Here is a 21265-nt window from a genome sequence, read left to right on the forward strand (position 1 = left end):
CAGGCATCATAAAAGACAAAAGACAAAAGGTACTAGAAAGAGGGTGTTAAAAGAAGACTCAAACAGCGCTCTTAAGGGAAAACTGTAATCCTGCCCCAGTGATGTAGTTTACCATACGTAATTGAACCATTTTAACATCTAGTTTTTCTTTTTAAAGATTTTTTATTTATTTATTTGACAGATCACAAGTAGGCAAAGAGGCAGGCAGAGAGAGAAGGGAGGAAGCGGGCTCCCCACTGAGCAGAGAGCCCGATGCGGGCTCGATCCCAGGATGCTGGGATCATGACCTGAGCCGAAGGCAGAGGCTTAAACCACTGAGCCACCCAGGCGCCCCAACACCTAGTTTCTTAAATGGATTCTTTTTATCAAGAAATAAACTCATTCATAAACTGCAACACGTGGGCGGACATACTTAATATACATTATTGACATCATATATTTACTAAAGTTTCCTATGGGTAGAATACTGTCCCAGAGAAAATTCTATTAGAAGGTAATCCTTAAAGGATTCTTACAAACTTTATTTTAAATAATTATCTCTAAGAGAAAAGAAAATAGATTTTTTTGGTAACTGTTTTTTGCTTATTTTACACCACTACTTGGTCATTCCTTTCCAGTGCTAATCTCCTGCTTCGTGGCCTCTCTTTTCCTTTCTTCTACCTGTCAACTCAGAAACCTTCATATTCCTTTAAGGAATAATCACACTTCAATTTCTGTTGCTGCCCACCTCCTCCCATCTCATTTGCTGCCTCTGTGCCCTGGATATATTTAGATTTGAATGGAGAACTTTATTGGATGGATAGCCATTAGCTCTTGAAAGTTCATACCTAAGAATAGATGACCTTTTTCACCTGCTCATTTTAATAACAAGATACCATATCACTCTGGGAAGTTAAAAAAAATTGGTAAACATGTAGATTGTCTTTCATGCCAAAGAACCAACTCTTTGAGATCTTTGACTGCAGTGTATTTTTTATTTAATTTTTAAAATCATTATTGTTCCCTAATAAGTGATGAGGCAGAAAGTTATACATCTCCCCCTTGTGGTTTCTGTTAGTGTTTGTCTTTCAATGTCCAATTCTTCTAGTTCCAATCATTTCCAATAAAATACTGTTAAAATGACCTTCCTAAACCACAACTCTTTCACTCTCCTGCTCAAATTTCCAGTGGCTCACTATCACCTGCAGGATAAAATCCAAACTCCTTGCCATGGTACACCTGAAATTCCTATACTAAAATTCCCTGCCTTTTGAAATCCTATACATCTTTCAAGGCCCAAATTCCTCGTTCCCAGTCCCCACCTGGAAATAGTTTTTTGCTCTTACTTAACCACAATCTTCCAGTAATTATAGGTATTTATGCTCATCTTATCTCTCACACTGTATTGTGAGTCTCTGGAGAACAGGAAGGGATAATGTCTTTTCCATCTTCCTGTTGTCCACACAGTTCCTTGTGCAAAGGCCTCAACAAATGTCTATAGAATCGAATAAAATAGATACAGCAGTTAGTAAAATTAAAAGTCAGCATTAGGTTTTAAAAACAGAGGAAACATTTAAAAAATGGATCAAGAGAGAGAATTGTATAGACCAGCCTTGTCCAGCAGAAATACAAGCACTTGCGTAATTCAAAATTTTTTGGTAGCCAGATTCTAAAAATAGGTGAAATTAACTTTAATAATATTTTTTAACTTAGCCCAATTATTTTAACATGTAATCAAAATAAAAATCACTGATGAAATATTTTACTTTTTTTTTTTTACATTTTACAATTTTTTACCTTTTTTGATCCCATCTTCTAAACCTAGGGTGTACTGACAATACATCTCAATTCAAATTTGCCACATGTAAAAGTACTTTATAGCCACATTGTGGCTACTGGCTACTGTATTACAAAGAAGTTGAGCCCAGGATAGGAACAAAGTCCTAGTCCTGGGTGACTGCTAGCAGTTTTGTTACCACAGATAAGACCTTTCACCATTTATTTCTTGGTTTCCTCATCTGAAAAGGGAAGACATTTTTCTTACCATTCTTATAGGGTCGTAAAGCCATAAAATTAGAAGCTGAAAGGAGGCCACTTGGAAGGTTGAAAATGTCATACAAGTGGAAGTCATTGTAATTATTCCAAGAATAGAATGAACTTTGCAATAGTTATTAATCTCTTCTCTAAAGAATCTGGATCCCACAGTCTCCTATGCTCCCTGATTTCTTCACTGCCTTGACTCCGGTAGTCAGGGTTAAGGGAGGATGCTGATGTTCCTATTGAGTATTATCTCCATTGGAGTAGATGGTATGATGAAGACAGGTTGTTCAGAAACACAAAGACAGATTCTGGGTGTTCGTATTCAGGTTAATCATATTACTGTGAAAAGTAAGATGCTTTCAATACGAAGGAAAAGGGAAAGGCAGGGCTCCAGCCACAAACATTTTCAGCTCTGCAGGGTCGACCTGGCCATTTTCTATTTGTCCGGTGCGCGTATGCCACGGAGGTGCTTCTATGACACAGAAACGTTTCCCATCACTAATGGGATAAATAATGGTCATTTATTATTAACATTTTGAGAGTTCTTTTTAGGAGTTTTAGGAGATTCTCTGCAGAGCTGTAAGTGCCTCTTCCCCAACACTTCGGTTATTGCTTATTCACCGGCCGAGAGCTTTTTTATCACTCTCACTGATACGGAAAGGTATATAAATTATTATAATTTCGGCTTTATGTATGGGGTATGCCGAGGCAGCGAGAAACAATTCCCTTTCGTGTGTGTTGTGACTCGCCGTTCTGTCACCTTAGACTCACGAGGGCGCCCATAAGAGCTCTGCTCAGCGGGAGCTACCTTTCGTGTTCCCGCCACAGGGTCCACGGTCCCGCCCTCTTCCGGGGTTGGTTTCCGAAGTCCCACTCCCCGCCCCGCGTTGTTGCCTGGGAGACCAGGCCCTGCTCTCCCAACGGCGGCTACGGGGCGGAGACTTCGCGTAGGTTCCCGAAATCAAATACTCCAGGGTCGAGTACTTCAGAGGGCGCATGCGGCAACCTTCCTTTTGCTCTCGCGAGGTTTCGTCTTCCCGGAAGCGGTGAAGGACGGTCCTCGAGAACGGCGTCGGGATGTGTGGGGGCTGTGTGGAGAAGGAGTATCCGAATCGGGTGAGCGAGTGGGCGCCGAGAACTTCTCGTTCTCCTGGCCCATGGCCAGCCCCTGGAGCTTCTCGTAGCCCCGGCTGGCCTTCCCTGAGAGGCCGGGCGCGGGCGGATCCAGCCGTTCTGCCCATTCCAGTGACCCGGTAGCTGTCTTTAGGCACTTGAGGGCGGGGGCGGCCTATGGCCGTGCGTTCCGCCGGTCCCCCAAACTGGCGGCTGACATCAGCCGTCACCCCGCTTCTTTCGAGCTCCAGGGGACAACAAAGGAAACCCCACCACCGCCACCGCCAGTCCAGTCTGACGACGAAGGGACACGGCCCCCCTCCCTCCGTCACATTCTCAAGCTTGATTTGGTGAAATTCACTTTTCTTACTGAATTCTAGCGCTGGAAGGGACCTCTGAGGCCATTTGATATAACCCAGTTTTGCAGATGAAACTAATGCCCATAGAGGAGAAATCACTTGCCCAAGTTCACATTCCCCTAACAGAAGAGCCAGGGGCAGAATTCAGGTTTCCTGGTCCTTACTTTTTGAAAAATCTCGGCTGCTCTCAAGCTCAGGAGGTTGTCAAAGCTTGTTACTGTCATTCATTTGTATACTTATTGAACATGTATGTGTATAGTTAGACTACTTTGCTAGGCCAGAAAGGGACACCAAAGAAGAAATAGGCAGCTGTATTGCCTTCTGAGGAGTATGTGATTAACAAAAAAATGAGTAGTACAGTTGATAAATGCTGTTCAAGTTCAAAGAAATGGGAGAGAAATAGCGCTGTTCTCCCAAAAGGAAGGTGGACTTCATTTGGGACTTGAAGGCCAGTGTGACTGGGGTAGAAAAGAAGGAAAGGAGGAGCCAGAGGCTTGGGAAATATAACAAGAACAAGGATTCTTGTAATGGTTGGGAGGTAGAAAATCTGTAGTTGTCTCTGTCTCTTAATACTTACTCTTTGGGGAAGGATATACAACAAGAACACTCCTGGTGCAACCTCCTTGGAAAAAGTTTTAGCCTTATTTAATGAAGATATGCATACGGAATGACCCAGCAGTTCCATTCTAGAGAAATAAATGCATTACATTTGTTCCTGGACACTTGTATAAGAATGCTTATAACAGCATTATTTGCAGTCGTACACTGGAAAAGTGTGATACAGTTAGAGAATGGAACGCCATGAATGAATAATGAAAGTGAATTAGTTAGAGCAGTGGTTCTCAACTAGGCGAGACTTTTGCCTCCCAAGGGACACTTGGCACTATCTGTAGACATTTTTAATTGTCACAGCTGGGGGTACTACTGACACCTAGTGGGTAGAGGCATTATATTGTATATTTATGTTTCATATACTTTATTGTGTTCTCTTTCATACTTCTTTACAAGTGTAAAAAATTTTTATGAATCCAGTAAGGAACACTGCACTTTCCAGAGACCACAGGAGGAAGGTGTTTGTAGTGAAGAGTATTAAAGAGATTAGGTTGGATTCTTAAGAATTGAGCTAATCAAAAGACTTAAACATTGTATTAAGTTTAGATTCTATATGTCAGGCCTTGGGCATCCATCAAGAAAATCTAATAAGGAAATAATTCTGGAATCTGTTACTTAGGAGAATGAATCTTATGGCTGTATATTGAGGTTGTGGTAGGATGGAAATGTAAAAGGGAGAGCCCTACAGAGTATTTGGGGAGCCATGGCAACAGTAGTGTAGGTATAAGACCTCATCTCACGAAAGAATTACTGGACCTCAGCCAATTTAATGGAGGGAGGAGCTATAGATGATCTTAGTGTTTTCAATCTAGGCAGTTGGGAAATTCAAAGTATCATTACAGAAGTTGGAGGCATATGGAGAGAGAATGAAATTGAGATGCACACGGTCAGGTTGTTTTTATCATGTTTCCTTCAAGATTGAGAATGTAGCATCCAAGGAGTCAAGTGAAAATACAAGATTGCAGTTTAGGTGCAAGATTCAAACAGATGAAAGGAATTGTTTTTTTGGGAAAAGAATGTGGAGAATCAAGCAGAATGGACAGCTTCAGGGAATAATTAGGAAAGTGAAGATAAAGTATAAGAAGAATAGAGAAAAGAATTGAGGTGATTGAGCCTTTCATTGGCACTTTTTTCTGACTTTATTCTGTATTTTCTGACTTTATTCTGTTCTAAAATAATTAAAGGGCTGTCATTCTGGAATTTCAGAAGGCAGATTTAGAAAGCATTAGTGGGTGGATGTTACTGGATTGTGGGCTTTGAATCAGAACAAAGAACTTTCTAACAGGTTTTCAAAAATGGAATGGGCAGCCATTGGAGAAACTGAACTCTCTTCCTGTTGTTGAGGAGAGACTGACCATTTGAAATCTGAAAGGTCCTTCCAACTCTGGGAGTTTTTGAAGTCATGTGATACTTCTGAGGGCAGTAAGAACAGAAGCCACTTTGAGCTTAGCAAAGGAAAGGACAATAAGATGATGGTAGCAAGTATAGTGTACTAGTCCAAAAAATTGTCAGAGAAAAATAATGGATTAACATGTCGAGAAGTTCTAAGTGCAGAATGAATAGGTAATATTTATCTTTGGTTTCATAAAATTTTCTGGAGATTTATGGTAGATACTTTTCATAGATGAGGAATACTAGTCTTAGAAGACAAAGGAGTGTCTGGGTGGCTCAGTGCGTTAAAGCCTCTGCCTTCAGCTCGGGTCATGATCCCAGGGTCCTGGGATCGAACCCCACATCGGGCTCTCTGCTCAGCGGGGAGCCTTCTTCCTCCTCTCTCTCTGCCTACTTGTGATCTCTGTCAAATAAAAAAAAAAGAGGATAAACACAAATAGTGAAAGAAAAAATTTGATAAATTGGACTTCAGAAGATCAAAACCATCTGCTTTTCAAAAGATATTATTTTAAAAATCGTACACCAATAATACAAAATATTTATAATACAAATCTGACAGAGGATTTGTATCTAAAATATATAAAGAACTCTTACAACCCAATAATAACTCTTACAACTGGATAAGATAAACAACCTAACTTTCAAAAAACAGGCAGAAGACTAGGCACTCCACACGTGTAGGCACCGTGAAAAGATGCTTAACATTATTAGTCATGAGGGAAATACAAATTAAATAAAAATACAAATTAAATACAAGTTAAAAACTACTGTGAGATACCACAAGATGAGGATGGCTAATGTAAGAAAAGACACTGTACCTTAGGTTGGTGAGGATGTGGAGCAACTGGAACTCACAGTGCTGGTGGGAATAGAAAATGGAAAACTAATGGGCAGTTTTAAAGTTTGTCTGGACCATATTTTTCCCATCTGATTTAGCAGTTCCACTTTTAGGTGTTTACTGAAGAGAAAGGTATATGTTTACACAAGACTTAATGACTCTTCGTAGCTGCTTTATTCATAATAGCCCCAAACTGAAAAGGACCCAAAAGTCTTATCAACACAAATCCATGCCATTTGGCAATGAAAAGCAATGAGCTACCAGTACAACGACATAGATGATTAATATGGACAGAACAAAAGAAACTGGATGCAGAAGGGTATACTGCATGGTTCTATTTGTATAAAATTTTATAACAGGCTAATCTATTATCTAGAGATAGGAATTGGATCAAGGGGTGCCTGAGGTGATATGGGGGTTGGAGATGGCCTGCAAAGCCTGAAGGATCGCCTAGGAAGATAGAAATTTTTATATCTTTGTTGGAATAGTGGTTAAAAGTGATTCACCTATTTTATTTTTAGAAGCTACACTTCAGTGATGTTTATTTTTAAGAAAATCAAAGCAAAGCACTCATTCTTAGTAGCTGGAAATTTATACTTTAATCCCAATGCCTTTCCCCCCTTTAGTGGTTAAGGTGATGTGCCTGTGATTTAGTATCTCCCAACTATATCTGCCCGCACAGAGTTAATCTCTTCCTTAGTATATAGCAAAGAGCCATTCAAAAGGGGGAGGTTAACTGTGGTGCTGGGAATCCAGGAAGGCTTCACTGTGGGATCACTTAAAGCTGGTTTTCCTGATAGTTCATAAGCTCTTTGGAATAGGAAGGAGGTGACTCCTCTAATCCTTCACTGTGCTTTTGCACAGTATCAGGCACATAGCTTCATTGGAGAAGTGTTGATTTGACTGGTTTTTAGTCACACCAGCTGTTAAAAGTACTCTGTGTACTGGTCAGAAATGAGGTTGATGTAGATTATTGATAAAATGACTTTCTGAACTATTATTTTATTTTTTTTTTTTTTAATATTTTTTTTATTTATTTATTTGACAGAGAGAGAGATCACAAGTAGGCAGAGAGGCAGGCAGAGAGAGAGGAGGAAGCAGGCTCCCCGCCGAGCAGAGAGCCCGACACGGGGCTCGATCCCAGGACCCTGGGATCATGACCCGAGCCGAAGGCAGAGGCTTTAACCCACTGAGCCACCCAGGCGCCCCTCTGAACTATTATTAGTAAGCAAAGACCTCTCTTGAGCTAGCAACGTACGTTGTTTACGGTTTCTCAGTGATGAAGCAAATCCCTTTCTCTTTTGAATGCCCTGGTTCAGTCTGATGAATTGCAGAGCTTATCTTCTCTGCCTGAATCACACATACCCTTAAGGAATGTCATCTGTAGAGATGAGAGTTTATTCTTGTTTGCTTATTTTGTGTTATTTTTTAAGGCATCAGAAAATGCTATTTCAACAATCAACTGAGCATCACATTTTTTTAAAAAAGATGGATAGGTAACAGAATGCCACCTTTCTTTTCTTTCTTTCTTTTTTCTTTTTTTTTTAAAGATTTTATTTATTTATTTGTCAGAGAGTGAGAGAGCGCACACAAGCAGGCGGAGGCAGAGAGAGAAGCAGGCTCCCCGCCGAGCAAGGAGCCCGATGCAGGACACGATCCCAGGACCCTGGGATCATGACCTGAGGCGAAGGCAGCAGCTTAACCAACTGAGCCACCCAGGCATCCCCTGAGCATCACATTTTATAAGATCATTTTTATCATTAGTTCAGTATTTCCATTTTTTAAAAAATTTTATTTATTTATTTGACACAGAGAGAGAGATCACAAGTAGGCAGAGAGGGAGGCAGAGAGAGACAGGGAAGCAGGCTCCCTGCTGAGCAGAGAGCCCGATGCGGGGCTCGATCCCAGGACCCTGAGATCATGACCTGAGCCGAAGGCAGAGGTTTAACCCACTGAGCCACCCAGGCACCCCTCCGTATTTCCATTTTGATTGGATTTTAATTCTAGTTTTATGCTATGCCTCATTTAATGTTGTTGGCTATTAGATTTTTCTAATTTTTCCTTTTCACATTTTATATTATTAAAGGTTCATTAAGTTTCTAAATATCCATTTGCATTTAGTCCTCTCAAACACAGTTGCAGTCCTCAGAGACTTACAGCTTTAACACTGCATCAGTTTTATTTGCCATAAATAGCACTTCTAGAGGAAAGCTAGTAATTTCAAAAATTACTTGGTACAGACTTCAAGCAAGTAAATTCTGGCCATGTTTTTTTGCCTTTAGAAATTTTTAGTCTATTAATTATTTTCACTAAGGGTTTTGAAATAGAAGAAAATTAAATTTCTATTTTTAATGTTTTAGGGTAACATCTGCCTGGAAAATGGATCTTTCTTGCTGAACTTTACAGGCTGTGCAGTGTGCAGTAAGCGGGATTTTATGCTGATCACAAACAAATCTTTGAAAGAGGAAGATGGAGAAGAAATAGTTACCTATGATCGTAAGTAGACTTTTAATTTTCATGCAATTCTGGTAGCAGATACTGGCTTTTGAAAGCTGATATACTTACTGATATGTTGTGTTTTATGAGGCCTGTTTCAATATTGTATTGCGAAAGAGTTGCTAGTTTGGTTTTTAAGAGGAAAATAAAGATGCTAGCATTATCAGACTCTGCGTAAGTGACTTGCAGATAACTAAAGCTTATGGTTCAGGTACCATTTTTGTTTGTTGTTTATTTTTAAAGTCTTTATGCCTTCCGAAACAAGAGAGACTTTTTTAATTTTAATTTTTATTTAATTTTTATTTATTTTTAAAGATTTTGTTTATATATTTGACAGAGAGAGAGACACAGTGAGAGAGAGAACACAAGCAGAGGGAGTGGGAGAGGGAGAAGCAGGCTCCCCGCTAAGCAGGGAGCCCGATGGGGGCTCGATCCCAGGACTCTGGGATCATGACCTGAACGGAAGGCAGACGCTTAACGACTGAGCCACCCAGGCGCTCAAGAGAGACTTTTTTTTAAACCTTAGGGTCATTCATGTGAGGTTTCTTTTTTTACTATACTCTAGTACAGTGATGTCCTCCAACAGCTACTGAAGTGTTTAGGGCTGTTTGCTGCCATATAAATTACCCGGAGATGTTATGGTTTTTTTAGTCTTGTTTCTGCTCTCATAGCTTATTTTTGTCTCCCATCTCATCATCTGTCTGTTGTTTCTTTTGCTGTGCTGTCTTCATATGCTGCTCCTCGTCCTCAATACTGGGGAACCAAATAAATTATGTATGATAGAAACAAGTCAGTTCTGAGGCTGGCACTCTTAAGAATTTTTATGAGTAGATTAAGTATATGTACTTATAAGTACCCAGGTATGGTGACAAGAAATTAAACTGGTCACATCCCCTTTTTGCTTGTTTCCTGGTTCTTTGGTATGTTCTAAATATATGAGGAATAAATGTGCAAATAATGATATTTTTAAAAAGGAATATGAAAGATGCTAAGCCTTTAGAATTGAAAATATTCTAAAGTAGAACAATCTTTTTCTTTTAGGCATAACCCTTTAAACTCCTTTAGAGAGGTAGTAGGACATAGTGGTTAAGAGCAAGGGCTCTGGAGCCAGAATGCATAGGTTTGAATTCTGTTTCCAACACTTCTGCCTAGGTAGTCTTGCTAATTACTTAACCATGGTGTGGCTTTGTTTCTTTATCCTTAAAAAGGTGAGAACAATAGTATCTACCTCTTCGGGTTTTGAGAAGATTGAGTAAAGAGATAAAAAGTATTTAAAACAGTATCTGGCACACAGGAAGCACTCAATAAATCATAGTTATTATATGTTTTTACTAGAGTCTTTTGTCACTGTTAAATTCACGTTAATGTCTAGCATTGGCCTTTTATTTATGATTGTTTTTAGTAGCACAGTTTCTCCAAGTTCTAAGAATGGGAATTAATGTATGCCTGTTAATCTCTGAGTCATTATGTAGCGTTGCTATGTGATGGGTTTTGGATTTCTTCTCAAGGTAGATACTATAATGGGTTTTCTACTGCTGTGTTAAATATATCCATTAAGATTCTTTTAAAGCACCACCGTGCTGAAAATAGAAGTTTTACTGTCTTAAGACATCTTCCAAGACTTAATCATTTAAGTCTCTCTCTGTTTCAGCAGATCTGTGTAAGAATTGTCATCATGTAATAGCCAGGCACGAGTACACATTCAGTATCATGGATGAATTTCAGGTAAATGTATAAATGTAGTATGTTATTGTGGGGAAGGGGGAAAAATAAAAATACTTTTGTAAATCTAGATATAGTTTTAACAATTGAAGTACTAGTAAGTTTTAAAGGAGACTATCCTTCTACTTGTGTATGTTAAGAGAGACACTTTAGATGTAAGTATATTTATTCAAACCTGTCTCCATAAGAGTTACAAATCAAAATGAATGCCTTACAAATGGTATCTCAGGCCTATCATGTTTGTTGATAATGAATAGCACATTGTGGGTTCTTATGAGGTTACGGTTGTGCCTGTTTTTTTCTCTATCCAGTTACGTAATTGCATAGTTGTTGGTTTTATAAGTGTTGGCCTGCCCACTGCCCCCCTGCTTGCTGAGCATGGAAATTCTGATAAGGAGGTTATCTTTGTCTTCCCTCACAGACACATAGACTTGGGCAACTCTGTAGTCTCAGTTGTGGTGAGTCATTTTAATATAGTTCATTAAGTAAAATGACAGGATGGGTGTATCCAGGTTGGAGGAAAGAAGCTGGACCACCATAAGGGAGGAGAATAAGTATTATAAGGATAAGGCCTTGTACAGTCCTATGAGCACATGAAGAATTGTACTGAAGGCTGCTGTATGCCTGAGTTGTTGAAGGTTCACAGATCTGATGGTCAGGAAGAAAGCTGGACAGTGGGGCAGGGCCCAGGGTAAACTGGAAACCATAAGGACACCCTGGAACCTGTGTCTGTCCCTTACTGCCTCCATTTTCAAGCTTTCAGATTGAGTTAGTTACTTAGAGTGAACTATGTATTCATCTATAGGATATAAAATCAGATTAGAACTTTTAACAGGCAGGGGGATTTTTTTAAAAAAAGATTTTATTTATTTATTTGCCAGAGAGAGAAGGCAAAAGAGAGAGAGCACAGGCAGGAGGAGCAGCAGGCAGAGGGAGAAGCAGGCTCCCTGCTGAGCAAGGAGCCTGATAAGGGACTTGATCCCAGGACCCTGGGATCATGACCTGATCTGAAGGCAGATGCTTAACTGACTGAGCTATCCAGGTATCCCAGGCAGGGGAATTTTTTTTTAAGTCCTTCAAATTTGGGTATGATTTTAATGAGGAAAAAAAGAATAATCTTCCATAACAGAATCTTACAGTATGAGCACTCTTGTTCCTTTGTATTTTAGTGTAGAAGAAAGCACTTATTCACCTGTCAGAATCTGGTCTAATATGTTGTGGTTAATCTGTACAATATCTTGACCATATCTTCTCAGCATCCAAAAATTATGCCTCAGAAAATGTTCATATGTTATATGTAACTTAGGGCAAAATCAAGATCTCAGTGAATGAGTAGTGGCCAAATAGGGGAGGGAGCATATCATGGGCTTAAAGGAGCAGCTCTGTCCTTCCATGAGAGCAAAGGAGGGCTTATAGCCATTTGTGGAAGCTCTTGAAGTCCCTGTGAGCTCTTTAGAGCCCTAAATGTGTATTAAGATTGCCCTAATGAAGCCATTGTCTATCACTGCCATCAGAGCCAAGTCTAGCTGATTTCCCTTTATGAGTGAACACAGCCATTTTCAAAGCTGCCCCAGAAATGACTCTGGGCATAGGAAGAGGAAGATAAAAGAAGATGGCTGGTATTCACGATGTATAGACAGTAAAATTCTCTTGGGAAAAAACCCTGCTCTTAAACTGGCCTCTCTACCTCATCATCTTCTCACCATCTGCTACCCTCCACGTGTATTCTATATCCTGCGATGAGAGTCATTTCTTGAAAGTGATGCTTTAGGCCACCGCTTTGGCCTTTCCATAGCTCATTTAAGCTATAGTGTAATAGTTGATCTCTGTACTTCAGGGTTCTCACGGGGCTGGCCACTTCCCTTGTTCTTCTTTCCCACTAGTCTCTTTGGCTCACCACACATAGCATAGTCCAACCTCAGACTCTTCCCTCCATCCCAGTAGAGAGGAAGATATTCCTTCCTCTCGAACTCCACCCTTTCTGCATTTCCTCATCTATGTGCTCTCTATCCAGCATTTTCTTTGTCTCCCTGGGATTTAAAATATTTCTGACGGTAAATATACTTGATTCTTCTCTGGTTAAAAAGTAAGTTAAAAATCTTTTCATTTCACTCAGCTACCTCTGAGATTCAACTTCTAATCATCTCTGTTCTTCCTTTTGCTGCTCTACTTGAATATGTCTTTACCCGATTTTCCTTATTTCCCTGTACTTCTTTTAACCACCTGCAAACTGGTTTTCATTTTCACTTTACTCAAACTATTCTCTCAGAGGTGTCCTGTAATGTAGCTGAATGCTGTGACCTTGCCTCAGTTCTAAGCTCTTTTAACATCTCTCCTGGGTCTGGTTTTGTCAACCATAGTGGTTTTGAAGGATTTCGTCCCTTGAGGTCCATAGTGCCAGACTTTTTTCTTTCTTTTTAAATCATTTTGAGTCTTCTTTTGCTTTTTCCCTGGTTTCCTTTCCTATTGTTCCCTAACTGATTTTTTCCCCTGAGCTTTGGTCTCTGTTCTGGAACTTTCTCTTTACTTTCTCAAATAGTGAACACACTCACACTCAGGCTCACTTGAAACCTATCAGCTGTCTCCCAAATGTCCTTCTATGTTGCTAACACCCTGCCTGCCCTTCTTTCTTTCTTTGTTTCTCTTGCCTTTTTTGGCCTTGTTGCCACACCTCATGTCAAGGACCATACCCACTCAAACCTAAATTACTGCGGCACAGTTCTGCGTGCTGCTGTCAAATTAATCTTGTTCAAATATATCGTCCTGTCGCTCTTGCTACTCCATATGGCATATGCTTGCCCTTTGCCTATCACTGTCCTTATTCTTTTTCCTTGACTTGTCCCTTTCTCTACCTTCAAGTCAACTACATCTTACCTCTTTCAAGCAGAACTTAAATTCTATCTCCTCCCTCCTCTTGATAGTCTAGCCCATACCACTTTCCCCCTTTCTTTGTACCTACAGCGGGCCCTGACTCATGGGAATAGCCACTTGGAAACTTCCTTCTCAGCCTGACGGGCACAAAAACTCTTTGTTCTCAGCTTTGCTAACCTTCTTCCTTGTCCCCACTCTGCCCCAGCACCTGTTTCACTCCAGCAGTAGTTCAGGTTCAAGGTGGGATTCCCCACGCTGGTAATGTTTTGTTTTGTATTAAATGTCTTATGGGCAAAAGTAGGCAGAATAGTGTTTTAACCTCCACCACCCAGCCTTCAGTTTGCTTTATTTTGTATCTCACTCTTCCCACATCTCCCTACAGGGTTATTTTGGATCAAATCCCAAATATATCACTACTTCTGTAAATATTTCTGTACATATCTCTAAAAGATAAGAATTCTGTTTTTAAAATAACCACAATATCATTGTTAAAGTGAGATTTTTCTGATGGCACAAGTAGGGGTGAAGTAAATCAGAAGTATAGAGTTTAAACAGAAAATACATTATAAATGATTACAGGTATCCTTTATTTTTTATATCACCCTAAAAGCCACTTAAAGGACTATGTGTTTGCCTCAGAAAACAAAAGAGGGACAGTGAGACTGCCTTCTGTTCCTCTGTGGAATAGGGAAGGAGAGGACTTGGGGTCAGAATTAATAGGTAGTAATAGAAGAAAAGGGCCATGGGCCCCTCAGAATAAAGCAAAGGATCTGGTCTTCCCAAAGGTGATTCCACACACTCCACCCTTCCTTCCAAATCTCTGTCCCTGTGCTTTGCCCAGGTGGAGCCTTTGAGGGTCTCCATGAATGACTGAGAGGAATTCTTATTCTCTTGACCAGTTTTGTAAAAGGTGTCCTGACCCTGGCAGCACAGGGGATTGTGTTCCTGGCATTCCAAGTTAGAATTCTAGACTTGTTTTCCCATAGAAGCATGCTATGTATGGTTAGATTCTATAGTACTTGTACAATATGAGTTTGAAAGACTCCCTGGAATTTCCTGGCAACCTAACTTGCTGTGTACAACATTGCTTCTTTCAGAAACTGCTTTTGAATTCCAAATAATTGACTTACAGTGAAATTTGGATTCCACACCAACTATAAATGAAAGATTTCAAGTGTAGTCAGTCTTACTTATTTAATAACCTTTCCAGATTATACCATGTGTTAGGTTATTTCTTTCTCTCAAGATAGATTGTACATTTTGCAAGGTCAGACATTGTCCTTGCCTTCTCTCATGTCTGCCAGTGCACCTAGCACATTGCAAAATACTTAGGTCCTTAATAAAAACTTGTCGATGGATAGATTGGGTGAAAACTCAGATGTTTGTCTAGCTTCATACATTTTCCCATTTTGACTTTATTACTGTTTTCTTTTTCATCTCCAGTGACAGGTTCAAATCCTAGTAATGTCTAGCAGGTGAAAGCGGAAGTATTTGGGAGCAGTAAAAGACCTCGTATAGAGGGTAGATTTTTATTTCATTGTTTTAGAAAGATTTCTTTATTTTGGGGGTAGAAGTAGAAAATCTTCAGGCAGACTCCCTGCTGAGTAAAGACCTCCCCCCCGTTGTGGTGCTTGAGCTCATGACCCTGAGCCCATGACCTGAGCTGAAACCTAGAGTCGGAGACTCAGCTGATTGAGTCACCCAGGCACCCCTATTTCATTTTTTAATTTATGGGACCTGTATTTGTTCTTTGAGCTTTGGCCTCTATTTATCTCTACCATGTGTGTTGACCAGACCTTGAAATTAAGTGTGGTTTTTTAAGAAACAATCTTTCTCTTGCCACAACTAAGCTCACCTGTAGGAAACAGAAATGCAGTTCCCTGCTTCTAAGTCTCTGAACCACAGTCCTTGTTTATCTCTGTGACCCTCTCTGTAATGACTGTCCAGACCCATGAAACACAAACTGCCTTGACTGACTAATTTTTCCCAGACAGCTAACAATCTCAGTTTGAAGTGTGGAAATACAAATAGATTTAGCAGTAAGTTTGTTTTCTTAAAGAAGATAAGAAAGTTTTTAAGCAAAAGTTTAAAAGGAAATATGTGTATATAGCTTATGATCCATATTAAATATTCTAGAAGGTGATAACTATAAAAACAGGACTTTGCCCTAGGAGTTTTCCCTAAAACAAAATCTCTTCTGTCACCAGCCTGGATATTTTAAAAAATTTTAATTTCAGTATTGTTAACATACAGTGTTGCAGTAGTTTCAGGTGTATAAGATAGTGACTGAACCCTTCCATACAATACCCGGTGCTCATCACAGCACGTGTGCTCATTAATCCCCATCCTCCATTTCCCCCATCCCCTTCCCCTCTGGTAACCATCAGTTTTTTTTCTACAATCTCTAGAGTTCTTGGTTCGTGCCTCTCTCTCTTTTCCTTTTCTCATTTGTTTCTTAAATTCCACATATGAGTGAAATCATATGGTATTTGTCTTTCTCTGACTGACTTCCTTTATCATGATATACTCCAGGTCCATCCATATCATTGCAGATGGCAAGTTTTCATTCTTTTTTTTTTTTTAATCAGCCTGCACATTTGTTAAGCCCAAGAAACATAAACTCCTGAAATAGATCATATTCCAGACAGCTAGCTATCTAAATATGAGGCATGACAAACAAGTGGATTTAACTTAATTGTTTATTTTCTTGGAGGATAAAAATAGTCGTTTTAGTTTGGGATCTTTCTTTCTTTCATTTTAAAAAAACATTTCTGTTGCTTAGTAGTCTTAAATAATCTAGGAAGGAGCAACTCTAAGAATAGGAATTTGTCCTTAGGGACCCACACTCATATTGCTTCACTACTTTATTTTATTATATTTTTAAAGATTTTATTTATTTGTGTGTGAGAGAGAGAGAGTGAGCACAAGCAGGGAGAGCAGCAGAGGGGGAGGGAGAAGCAGGGAGCCTGGTGCAGAGTTCGATTCTAGGACCCTGGGATCACGACCTGAGCCGAAGGCAGATGCTTAACCGACTGAGCCACCTGGGCGCCCTGCCTCACTACTTTAAATAGCAGCACTAGGGGCACCAGTTGAGCATCTGGCTCTTGGTTTCGGCTCAGGTCATGACCTCAGGGTTGTGAGATCGAGCACCCTCCAACCACCCCCACCCCATGGGGCTCTGTGCTGAGCATGGATTTTCCCTCTCCCCCTGCCTTTCCCCCCCACTCCCCCCCAACTAAGGCACACATGCACACACTCTCTCTCTTTCAAATAATTAATTAAATAGCACTAATCAAGCCCAGTGTGTGTTTGGATTTTTTTTTTTAAATAAGAGAGGGAAGGTGGGAAGGGGCAGAGGGAGAGGGGAGAGAGAGAATCCTAAGCAGGCTCCATGCCCAGCATGGTACCTGATGTGGGGCTCCATCTCACGACCCCAAGATCATGACCTGAGCCCGAAATCAAGAGTCAGATGCTTAACTGACCGAGCCACCCAGGCACCCCTCGCCCAATATGTGTTTTGAGTCCAAGAAATAGCCATGCATTTCCAAGTTGACATTCTTGCATACATAGTAAATAGACTGTTAGCGTGTGTTCAATTTACATAAACAAAAGGCTCTAGGATACACAGATTAAACCTAAGACATCCCTGATAGGTGTTGAAGAAATTGATCTAATGTGCAGAGGGAATATCCATTCCAATTTATAGAGAATAGCTTTACCAGAGTAAGTTATGAAGTGTCTTTCTCCTTGTTCTTCAATGTAATTATGCACTTTATCTTGTTTTAGGAGTACACCATGCTCTGCCTGTTATGTGGCAAAGCTGAAGATACTATCAGTATTCTCCCTGATGACCCTCGACAAATGACTCTGTTATTCTAAGGATCCTCTGCAGTTCTGTAGTAACTGTGTTGTGTTGGTTTATAATACAGCAAGCCTCATGGTTTGTCTTACTTCATTTATAATGGGAATTATTTTGCATTTTTTTCTGCTTCGACTTAACTATTCTTTGAAAGAAAAAGTAATTTAGGGGATTATGTTCTTCTGCTGAGCTCTTCTGCTAAAGTTCCCAGTTCACATCAGCGTAGAATCTCTCTTAGAAGTTACGTGGCTAGAAAATAAAACTAGAATAGGAGTATACCTAATGCCCAGATCTTGGTTCCAATAAAAGGAACCAGGGCTCCTTGGAGAATGATTGATTCTAGGACTGGGGCAGTGACTGTACAAAATGAGCCTGAAGCATTTTGTGTCAAAAGAAAAGTGCCAAAAAAAAATTCCCAAAACTCTCCCCACCAAAACCCCATAAAACACAATAAGAGGGAGTATGTCAAAGGGACAATAGGGCTAACTGAAGGGGCTCCCAGTGACTGAAGTTGGAATAGTTTCAGCAACAAAGTAAAGTAGTACTGAGTTATAACCCAAACACTAAATATCCGTGACTGACAGAGCTAAATGATTGAATTAAGAAATATGTAGACTGGAAGAATAGACCTGCAGAAGAATTTCAAATAATATATGTAGATACTCCCTACTCCTTAAGGGTGGGTTATGCACAGCAATTTCCTTCCAAAGAGTAGAGTATGCACAGGGAGAAAAGTAACTTTACAGTGGAAGAACCAGACAAACACTAGCTCAACCAAATGACCAAGATTAGCATCCTCAATGATAATCCTATTGATAATGGCATGTACCCTTGATTTGATGTGATGAAAGCGTACTTTACCTTTGTGGTCTCCCTCCCCCAAACCCATAACCCCAGTCTAATAATGAGAAAAATATCAGAGAAATCCCAGTTGTGGGCCAGCTTTCAAAATAACTGACCAGTACTTCTCAAAATTGTCAAGGCCATAAACAAGTCTGGGAAACTTGCACAGCCAAAAAGAGTGTAAAGAGACCTGAAAACTAAATGTAACGAAGTGTCCTGAGACAGAAAAAGGACATTTGGTTAAAACCAGCAAAATATCTATGGGGTGCCTGGATGGCTCAGTGGGTTAAAGCCTCTGCCTTTGGCTCAGGTCATGATCCCAGGGTCCTGGGATTGAGCCCTGCATTAGGCTCTCTGCTCAGCAGGGAGCCTGCTTCCTTCTCTACCTACTTGTGATCTCTGTCTTTTAGGTAAATAAATAAAATCTTAATAAAACAAAAACAATCGGCAAAATCTGAATAAAGAGTGGACTTTAATTAATAGACGTAAATAGAATCACATCAACTGCTCCAAAGAGATCTTAGAATATCTCACCTTGTATAGTTGAAAGAACACCGGCTCGGGTGTTGGAAACCTTGACACTTAGGTCTCTCTGCCATTTGGTAGCAGTATGACCATTAAGCAAAACATAACTCCGGTCTTTAGGTCCCATGTCTATTAGATTGGGCTAGTAAAAACTGGTATTTTACTTCTTTCACAGTATTGTTGGAAGATCCAAATGAATAATGAATGTAAAATGCTTTAGAAAGCATTATAAAGTACTATATGCTAAAAGATGGCTTTGGTTAGTTCTTCTCATTCTAAGACCAAAACTTCAAGGGTCAGACATCAGAAACAAAATTGTTTCCTCTTCATATCTAAGAAGTTTGGAAATTCTAAACTAAAGCTTTGCTTGTAAGGGAAAAAAGTGAGTAAATGTTCATTGTTGATACCAGGGAAGTTTTGTTATATAACAGGAAGAAGAAGAATACTGCTGAGGTTTACTGAGTACTTACTGTGTGCCCGGCCTTTTTAAACACTTAATTCTCATTAACAACTCTACGAAGTAGTAGGTACTATTGTTATCCCAGTTTTAGTGCCAAAGGAACTGAACCACAGAGGTGTTAAGGAACTTATGGTCAGACAGCTAGTACAGTGACTCTGTCTCAGCTCTACTGTTCACGACACATGAAGTATAGGGGTCTGGCGAGGTGAGGAAGGAGTTGAGAATGTTGGCGACAACACTCTGAGGGATCTAGGCATGTCAGACCAGGATCTGTTATTTAGAAAAGTTAAGTCATCTAGGCCTTAGGGTTCAGTTGTGTTATTCCTGGAAAATGTTTTCCACTTTTCTGCAAATCTATATCTGACCTGCTGAGGAAATCGTTTGGTGAAATGGATCCAGAAAGCAGAGACAATGCTTCATTACTTTAAATAGCAGCACTAAGCCCATTATAGCCTCTGAATTGTCCCTTCTTGGAGTTCGCTAATGCTTCCAGCTTAGTCATTTGGAGCTCAAGAATATGATTTTATAAGCCCCAACTGATAATCCTCATCTATTATAGGCTGTATAATTATCTATCTGTTTTGGACTATATATTACAAAACTTAAAACATAAGATCCTATCCACACTGGTCATTATTAAACCAACTTTGTGCTGTGTTTTGTGACACTATTTTCTAGAATTCTTCTACGGATCTAATCAAATAAAGACTTCTTAAACCCAGTTCTACTGAATCCATATTTTTCTGTTCAAATAAAAGGGAACCAGGCAAAAATACCAGTTGTTTGTTTTTTTTTTTAACTTCCCTTCCTGAGAGACAAGAAAGAGAAGGAAGGATCTATAGGTGTAATTGGGAAAGTGACCTTGTCCAGGCACCTCATTCTTAGTCTGCATGCTCCATGACGTATAGATCTGGTGTCTGCATACTTAGGCTCTTGGAGTCAAAGCTCAGCATGTTTGTTTTGTTGTTTTAGCTGGCCCAGTCTTTCTTAAATGGTCTTGGCTTCTCCCGGTACTAATTAATTGATACATGATATATTGTGGGCACAACCAGATATGGTTTGTTACTTATAAGGAATTATTAAGAAGTATATATTCACTGCTCTCTATTAGGGGATCAAGAATTCTTTGTTTCATTCTGCTTTTTTTGTGAGCAAGGTTAAGTTACTTCATTGGATTTGAGGCTCTCAGTTTTAGGTTGTGTGTTTCTTGACTGTAGTAGTCTCTATTGTGAGATACAGTATGGTTAGATAGAAAGGAAACCAAGAGACCTAGTTCTAAAATGAGCTTTGCTGGAGAACCTGGGTGGCTCAGTGGGTTAAAGCGTCTGCCTTCGGCTCAGGTCATGATCCCAGGGTCCTGGGATCAAGCCATGCATCAGGCTCTCTGCTCAGCGGGGAGCCTGGTTCCCTTCCTCTCTCTGCCTGCCTCTCTGCCTACTTGTGAACTGTCTGTCAAATAAATAATAAAAATAAAATCTTAAGGGACGCCTGGGTGGCTCAGTCGGTTAAGTGGCTGCCTTCAGCTCAGGTCATGATCCCAGCGTCCTGGGATCGAGTCCCACATCGGACTCCTTGCTCGGCAGGGAGCCTGCTTTACCCTCTGCCTCTGCTTGCCACTCTGTCTGCCTGTGTGCTCACTCTCTCTCTCTCTCTCTGACTAATAAATAAAATAAATAAATAAATAAAATCTTAAAAAAAGAATAAAATGAGCTTTGCCACCTGCTCATGTTGGGACATTGGGCAGGTTATATGCACCTTGGCTCTTCAGTGGAAAAATAGAAGTAATGATGCCTCCTGCACAAAGTTGTAAAATCAAATGATAAAACATAAGTGAAAGTGTTTTTAAGTTGTGCAGTGCTGTGTACAGGCAGCTATCAGTGGTCTTTCTGAAGGAACTCCGAAATAGAGGGAAACACTATTGTATTGTATTTAATAGTATGATTAAAGGCTGTGGGGTACCTGGCTTGCTCAGTTGGTTAAGCATCTGACTCTTGATTTGAGCTCAGACATGGTCTCAAGGTTGTGGGATCAAGCCCCATGTTGGGCTCTGCTCAGTAGGGCATCTGCCGGAGGTTCTCTCTCTCTGCCTTACCAACCCCCTCAAATAAATAAATAAGTCTAAAAAAAAAAAAAGTACAGACTTTATAGTCAACTGA

At 40.1% G+C, this 21265-nt stretch overlaps 1 protein-coding gene across 2 annotated transcripts; it reads left to right on the top strand.

Annotated features, from left to right (window-relative positions):
- Nucleotides 1-3051: 3051 nt before the first annotated feature.
- On the top strand, nucleotides 3052-19876 carry CHURC1 (churchill domain containing 1). Of its 2 annotated transcripts, none has more exons than XM_080807754.1 (4): nucleotides 3052-3135; nucleotides 8694-8829; nucleotides 10481-10554; nucleotides 17209-19876. In XM_080807754.1, the coding sequence occupies exons 1-4, from the start codon at nucleotides 3097-3099 to the stop codon at nucleotides 17299-17301; spliced, it is 342 nt and encodes a 113-aa protein (XP_080663880.1). In that variant the 5' UTR covers nucleotides 3052-3096; the 3' UTR covers nucleotides 17302-19876. The 2 variants fall into 2 exon arrangements, with proteins under 2 accessions (XP_080663880.1, XP_080663881.1); XM_080807755.1 differs by having other exon boundaries at nucleotides 10484-10554.
- The last annotated feature ends 1389 nt before the right edge of the window (nucleotides 19877-21265 follow it).

This window comes from Martes martes (genome assembly GCF_963455335.1).
Source record: "Martes martes genome assembly, chromosome: 7".
NCBI lineage: Eukaryota > Metazoa > Chordata > Mammalia > Carnivora > Mustelidae > Martes > Martes martes.

Coding starts and splice junctions, on each gene's coding strand:
- CHURC1 (XM_080807754.1), top strand. CDS start 3,097: ATGTGTGGGGGCTGTGTGGAGAAGGAGTATCCGAATCGG. Junction 3,136..8,693: donor AGAAGGAGTATCCGAATCGG/GTGAGCGAGTGG, acceptor TTAATGTTTTAG/GGTAACATCTGCCTGGAAAA. Junction 8,830..10,480: donor AGAAATAGTTACCTATGATC/GTAAGTAGACTT, acceptor TCTCTGTTTCAG/CAGATCTGTGTAAGAATTGT.